Below are 8,006 nucleotides of genomic sequence, written 5' to 3' on the forward strand. Positions count from 1 at the left end.
GAGTCCAAACTCGAATTTACATTATCATTTGCACACACAAACTCTTTAAAAAAAACAGCAATAAAAGTGAGACTTTGAGGAAAGCAAGGTAGCAAGTTGAGATAAAGATACACTTATGTTTTATGAGTTAATCTAATGGAACCGTACTGTCACACTGCAATTAAAAGTGACCTGCTGTGTGTGCGGCTGGTGTGGAGGAAATATTTTCTCCCGAGGGATAGCCGACAAGGGGCGGCACTGTGATTTAAGATTACACCAGGAAATAGACGCTCGCCGCAAGATTAATAGCGGGGTTGTCTAAGAGCGAGAGCCTGACTCCCTTGTAATATCTTTTCTACTTCCATCTCTCCTTGTGCTGTTTTCAGCTCCTCCCTTCTGGATTTTTATATCTCTATTTGCCTTTCATTTCCTTCTTTGTAAAGCTCCCTTTAGGGACATTTATGGAATTTTCCCAGATAGAGGAAATTAGCAGGCAATGCCCTGGAGGAAAGACTATTTGTGGTTTGTTTTTTATGCCATTAATGCAGTTTGGGAAATTAGAGTGCTGCTCTACAGGGGTTTGGTTCTTCATGTGATTATATTTGTCATCTCTTGGCGCAACAGGGAGTTTCAGGCCAAAAAGAAACCTCATAAGACCCAGTTTCTGAAAGCGGTTATGGTTGCCAAGGATACAGGCAATGTACACACAATATAAAGGGATGCTTGTTTACAGAGGAACAAACACACACAGTGTCACTGTGTTTTGTAAGAAATGATTATTGTGAATGTGTTTGCTGAGAGGGGTCAGAAAGGTTCCTCACCGTAAATGTCAAGTTCCACTGTAGTTCTTTATAGTGCTATCTTTAAAGCTTTGATTCTTGTTCATTGTTTTTATTTTATCTTGACAGGAAAGCACACGCAGAAACAGTATATCCCACTCAAAGAATCTCTGTAATTTTTAATAAAGGAAACACCTCAAATCTAAAAGAAACACTTTCGTTCCGTGCGCTTTCTCCAACTATCATTCATTTAAATTATTGCATATAGCAGAATGAGATGCATAGCAAGCACAAGAAAGCGCCCTACAAGAAGAATACTTAAAATGAGATGTATGCCCTAGTGATGTCATTATATATCTCATGAATAGTTAGTCATTTGCCAGTTGCATCTCAAAAAAATCTCTACAATGTTCAGTGCTGTTTTTATCAGTTTGATGACTGTTATCCATTATATTCATGAGTTTTTAAGCCTTTGAATAATGTTTCAAAATGTGAATTGATTTGCCATTTACATGTAGCAATTAATCTTTTACAAGGCAGACAAAATGAGCAAATTGGTTAAAAACAAATGAGCTGAATTGCTTGAGTTCTAATATTTTGGACTAATAATAATTATAATAATAAGCCTGATCTCATGATTAAACATAGCTATTTGTATGTAAGATTTAAATATACATTTTTGTACATTTAGATAGACACTGAAACACATGGACGTTTTGAACACGCATCTAAAAAAAATTATAAATGGGTTGATAATACCATTTCATGTTGACTTTAAGCCTCTTTCATAAAGCTTAAAAAACAACTGACAATTGATGAGATATGTTACTGTACTGGTAGTAGATGTATCAGAGGAATTTCTTATGTTGTGCAGTTACACTACAATGCTTTTTATCCTCTTTATCAGAATATTCAGTCAGAGAAAGAAGCATTGAAGGAGGGAAGAGAGAAGACACCAAAGTACCAGCGAACAGAAGACGGCTTCATCAGAATAGGTGAGCACATCCACATACTACACCAGCTCTGATGTGCACGCTATATATAGCAGCATGATTTGGCCCATAAACAACGTTCATGCTCTTATGAAGCATGTGATGGCCTAATAAAGTAAAGGTGAGCTCTGCCAGCCTTTTCCTGGAATGACACATTGATTCAGACTGACACCACTGATTCACTGGTTATTAATCAACTCTTATAGATGAATGTTTGATGATGATCTCAGTTTTGTATAGTTTTTGTTGTTATAGTGTTTTTATGAAGCCTTAAAGGAATAGTTCACCCAAAAATGAAGATTTGCTGATAATTTACTCACCCTCAGGCCATCCAAGATGTATCTGAGTTTCTTTCTTCATCAAAACAGAATTTAAGATTTTTAGGAATTAGTAATCGGGTGATGAGGAGCGGCGCACTGAGGGAAGTGCAGAGCCCAAGGGAGGCGTGACAATGACAAAGTTTTCACACATACCTGAGTTTGCTGGAAAAACAGCACATGCACAGCCGATGAATTCAGATATCGACCCTTTGTTTCTTTCGATGGTCTGAAATCCTCAGGGGTAAAATGTTCACTGCACACCCTCCAACATTTGAGAGAATGTAGGGATGTACTGATATCCAGGTTCAGCGCGATAAGCCAGAGCTTCAGTCGCTCAGGATCATGTATAGGCAATAGATGAAAAGTTAATATTTTTCCCGGCGTGCATTTTCTTTGGGATTTCTGAAGGTTGAAGAATCCAGGATACACACGCCAAACAACCATTTTGAACAATACACTTATACAAATACAAATTTGCAGCAAAGACAATTGAACTTTTGTACAGCGACCCCTTCTCTTGTAAACAGTGATGCGCTTCCTGCCTCCTCCTCCACGCGTGACTTTACCAACGAGCTTACATCATCCCTCTCATGAGCGCGCATCACAGAGATGTACGGAAGCGAACATTTGTAGTTAAAAAGTATATAAGTATTGTTTTGTTTCTATAAATAATCAATCGTTTGGGTTCAGAGGAACTTTATTTGTGGACTGGAGTCGTGTGGATTATTTTGATGCACCCTAAATATGCATTTTGGACCATCAAAAAATGGAGTCCATTCACTTGCATAGTTTAAAAGAGGAGGCATGAAATGAAATCCTAAAAATCTTAAATTCTGTTTTGATGAAGAAAGAAACTCGGATACATCTTGGATGGCCTGAGGGTGAATAAATTATCAGCAAATCTTCATTTTTGGGTGAACTATTCCTTTAATCACCTGTCTAAGTATCTTAGCAACCCACTGGCTCATCTAGAATTGATGAAATATCATTTCACATTGTTAAAGCAGCCTCCACAGTAACAGTGTCCTGATAGAGAGCCAGAGCCGCCCACTTCAGATGCTGCTACATGAGAAAATAAAGAAGAGTATTCAACTAATGAAAGAGATGTGTGAATTATTCACTGCCGAAATATAGATTGATTCGCTTCTTTTTTTTCCTTTCTTTTCTTTCTTTACTTCTACCATTCTTTCTTTTTTCCTTTACTTCTACCTTTCTTTCCTCCTCCTTTCTTTCTTCTCTCCTCCTTTCATTCTTTTTCCTTTACTTCTACCCTTTCCTTTCTAAATCTTTTCCCTCCATCCTTTCTTTCTTTACTCCTTTCTTTCATTTCTAATTGTTTCTTTCTTCCCTCCTCCTTTCTTTCCTACTTTACTTCTTTCTTTCCTCCTTTCTATCCTTCCTCCCTTCCCTCCCTCCCTCCCTTTTTCTTTCTTTCTTTCCTCCTTTTTCTTTCCTCATCCTTTTTTCTTTCTTTCCTCCTTTCTTTCCTCCTTAATTTCTTACTTTTCTCCTCCTTTCTTTCCTGCTTTATTTCTCTTTATTTTCTCCTTTCTATCCTTCCTCCCTTCCCTCCCTCCCTTTTTCTTTTTCTTTCCTCCTTTTTCTTTCCTCATCCTTTCTTTTTTCTTTCTTTTCTCCTTCCTCCTTTATTTCTTTCTTTTCTCCTTTCTTTTCTCCTTTCTTTCCTCAATTTCTTTCTTTTCTCCTCCTTTCTTTCCTGCTTTATTTCTCTTTATTTTCTCCTTTCTATCCTTCCTCCCTTCCCTCCCTCCCTTTTTCTTTCTTTCTTTCCTCCTTTTTCTTTCCTCATCCTTTCTTTTTTCTTTCTTTTCTCCTTTCTTTCCTCCTTTATTTCTTTTTCTCATTTCTTTCTTTTCTCCTTTCTTTCCTGCTTTATTTCTTTATTTTCTCCTTTCTATCCTTCCTCCCTTCCCTCCCTTCCTTTTTTCTTCCTTCTCCTTTCTTTCTTTCTTTCCTCCTTTTTCTTTCTTTCCTCCTTTATTTCTTCTCATTTCTTTCCTCCTTTCTTTTCTCTTTTTCTTTCTTTCCTCCCTTCCCTCCCTTTCTTTCTTTCTTTCTTTCTTTCTTCCTTCTACCTTTCTTTCTTTCATTCTTTCCTTTTCATTTCTTTCTTCCCTCCTCCTTTCCATTTAATTCTTTCTTTATTTCTTCTCTCCTCCTTTCTTCCTTTCTTTCTTTTCTTCTTTTTCCTTCATTTTCCCTTTTTTCTTTCTTTCTTTTTCCTTCTACCTTTCTTTCTATCCTGTTGGTGTCTTTATTGTTTGCATAAAAATGACTGTTCTCTACAATATAGTGTATCTTAATAATTTATATCAATTTCTTTGTAATTATCTTTTAGTATGCTTTAATATGCACATATTGGCATGGTATCCCAAAAACAGTCACTCCAAAATATATGAAAGTGACAAGCATCCTATACAGTCAAGCTTTTTTACATGTTGTACATTTTTGTCAAGATCTACTGTACATTTGTTTATTTTGTATAAGTGTGTGTGTGTACTTGTTTGTTTGTTTATTTGTTTAATAAAACACTTCACAAGCGTTTAGCGCTTGGTGTTTAGAGACTTTGCTGAAATCATAAAGTACAGTAAGCACTCTCAACAGCCTCACAGTGAGAAGGATAATAATCTAATAATGGTTTGTTTTTCAACTGAATCAATTAAAATATAAAAACTTGGCACAATATGCCACAGCCTCCTATTCCCCACATCTCAAAAGACTTATTATAAAAATGTATCTAAAGAGATTGTCTAATGAAATAAAGTATCTCACAGTGCTGCATTAATGCTTTCTGTAGGACGGTTTGAGAATGGTATAGCTGAGGGGGAGGTAGACGCTTCCTTTGGTCCGTTGGAGGCGCTGCGGCTGTCAGTACTCACGGACTCTCCTGTGTGGGTGATTCTCAGCGAGGTACAGTACACAACAACCATTCACATCAGCTGCTCACTCACGAGATAGATGATTAGACAGAACTTGTGTCCTTGTTGAAATATGCCTTCTATTCTTTTAAAGAGGAAGAAGCTTTTTTGTACCTTATATTTTAATTAAGCAATAAGATACATGCACTATGCTACATTGCAAGAGCATTGTTTGGCATGACATACAGTGGAGTAACTATTCACAATATAGCACAGCCTCGAGTTCCTTATTGCTCTTATGTTATGCTGATTGGTCAATACAGCATTCAAGCTGTGCTAGAATACACTATATAGTAACAGTTATGACATGGAAATATGTTTGTCATGAAAGTAATATGTCATAAATGGTCCTAAAAATAGACTTAATTTTCTCAATAAAACATTAAATTTAACTAATTTGAATAATAATGTAATTATTATTGATAAATATAATAAGATATAAAATATACTGTATGTATATACAGTATATACAGACTGTGCAAAAGTTTTAGGCACATAAGATGTTTCACAAAAGCATTTGTCTTAAGATGGTTATTTATATCTTCAGCTTTAGTGTGTCAATAGGAAATATACATTTTAGACTCCCAAACATTACTTTTGCATACAGAAAAGATTAGAACAGAAGAACAGGGAGCCCTGCAACAGATGTCATGGACCCCACAGAGCCCCCACTGAACATTGTGTCAGTCTGTGATTACATAAAGAGACAGAAGCAATTGAGACAGCCTAAATAGATAAAACAACTGTAGTGAATTCTCCAAGAAGCTTGGAACATCCTATCTGCCAACAACCAAGAAAAACTGTGTCCAGGTGTACCTAGGAGAATTGGGGCTGTTTTGAATGCAAAGGTGGTCACACTGAATATTGATTTAGCTTTTTTATGTTTACTGGACTTTGTATGACATTAAGTGATAAATGAAAACTATTTATGTCATTATTTTTGGAGACATCCTCACTATGCAACATTTTCCACAAGTACCTAAAACTTTTGCACAGTACTGTATGTGTGTTCAAAAGTTTTGAAACACTTGACTGAAATGTTTCTCATGATCTTAAAAATCTGTTGATCTGAAGGCGTATGCTTAAATGTTTGAAATTAGTTTTGTAGACAAAAATATAATTGTGCCACCATATTAATTTATTTCATTATAAAACTAAAATTTAATTAAAAAGTTTTTTGAAATTGATGACTTGGACCAAATAATAAAGAAAAGCAGCCAATAAGTGCCCAACATAGATGGGAACTCCTTCAATACTGTTTAAAAAGCATCCCAGGGTGATACCTCAAGAAGTTGGTTGAGAAAATGTCAAGAGTACATGTCTGCAAATTCTAGGCAAAGGGTGACTACTTTGAAGATGCTACAATATAACACAGTTTTGATTTATTTTGGATTTTGTTTAGTCACAACATAATTCCCATAGTTCCATTTATGTTTTTCCATAGTTTTGATGACTTTACTATTATTCTAAAATGTGAAGAAAAAAAAATTATAATAATGAGTGTTTCAAAACTTTTGACCGATAGTGTGTGTGTGTGTGTGTGTGTGTATATATATATATATATATATATATATATATATATATACTATTATATTTTTTAATATTATAATATATTATGATAGATTTGTATTATATTTAATATTTAAATATGTGTGTGTTTGTGTGTGTGTATATATATATATATATATATATATATATATATATATATATATATATATATATATTATTATTATTATTATTATTATTATTATTTTAAAAAAGTTAAGCCTATACTTTTTTCTTTTTTTTTTCTTTTTTGCTATTATTAATTACTTATTAAACAATTATTGAATTATTATTTTCTTATATTTTTCTCCTTTGTATTTGTTGCAAATAGGACCTGGACATGTTTCTGACAGCTTTCGTGAGATCCAGTGATTTTCTTAACTTTTTAAACTTTTCTCTTTGCAGATATTTATCAGGAAAGCAGAATGACGGATGCTGAACAATACCTCATGACTTGATCGGGCGCTCTGGTGGAAGACGCCGTCTGCTCAGCACCACAGGAACGCTCACCATGAGTTTCTTTAGCTTGCTCCAATAGCGCCAACTGCTGGTGACAAGCTGTTATAGCAGGGTAGAGAATGCCAGCCACTGGCTCATTCAGAGTGGTCACACACAGGCAGCTCGTGCAGTCATGAGACGTGCTGCAGTAGCTGACAGATGACTGATGACGCTGTATTTTGTAAACTGTATTTATATGTATATATGCCCATGATTCAGTCTATGTAATTACACTGGTATATTGTCAAGGGCTTCCTGGATAGTCCTGCCCATGATGATAAATACTTTATGATGTTCAACAGATGCTGCTTTTGGAATGGAAGACTCTTTCCTACTCGAGATACAATTTTCAAAGTTAAATTTGTTTTGTTAATTAGTTGACAAATAATTTTATTTAGGCTTTTCCCAATTGTGTGTATTTATTGTATTTATTATGATACATGAAAAGTACACACGGGCATGTGGCCAAGTATGTGTTTGTTTGTTCACAGGCCTATAGAGCGTGTTCCAAAGTCAATCCAAATAATTAGAGATAATGACAGAGTAAAATTTATTGTAACTAGAGTATGATGCAAAAGTGTTTCTTCTAAAAACTGAAATTGCTGGACTTTTCTTGTGATAATAAAAAACAACAACAAAACAAACAAAAGGGAAGATGTCAAAACATAATTGTTTATATATTTTTGGTCACTAATTTTAATTTCCAACCAAATTCTCTCTCTCTGTTAGCAGTTTGCCTTAATGTAATGTGCTGGTGGGCATTAGCGTGGTGGCGGAATATTTTGTTAGATCTGGTAGGGTAACCAGAAATCATATGATTATATTGAGATGGATACGTAGACCAACATCCTGTCAGAAACAGTAATGTTTACATCTATAGCTTGAATTCTATACAGCTTAACGTGTATCAATGCACTGTTATTTAGACTAAAGTGACGATTAATGTTCATCAAA

At 34.9% G+C, this 8,006-nt stretch overlaps 1 protein-coding gene across 1 annotated transcript in view; it reads left to right on the top strand.

Annotated features, from left to right (window-relative positions):
* LOC127412847 (alpha-1,3-mannosyl-glycoprotein 4-beta-N-acetylglucosaminyltransferase B) overlaps positions 1 to 8,006 on the top strand; it is a 153,344-nt gene extending 145,338 nt beyond the window's left edge. The window contains exons 13-15 of the mRNA XM_051649518.1: positions 1,666 to 1,753; positions 4,889 to 5,001; positions 6,960 to 8,006. Of these exons, the coding sequence (XP_051505478.1) occupies positions 1,666 to 1,753; positions 4,889 to 5,001; positions 6,960 to 6,983 (225 nt within the window). The 3' untranslated portion in view covers positions 6,984 to 8,006. The remainder of the gene's footprint in view (positions 1 to 1,665; positions 1,754 to 4,888; positions 5,002 to 6,959) is intronic.

Source organism: Myxocyprinus asiaticus, chromosome 22 (assembly GCF_019703515.2).
Source record: "Myxocyprinus asiaticus isolate MX2 ecotype Aquarium Trade chromosome 22, UBuf_Myxa_2, whole genome shotgun sequence".
Classification (NCBI taxonomy): Eukaryota; Metazoa; Chordata; class Actinopteri; order Cypriniformes; family Catostomidae; genus Myxocyprinus; species Myxocyprinus asiaticus.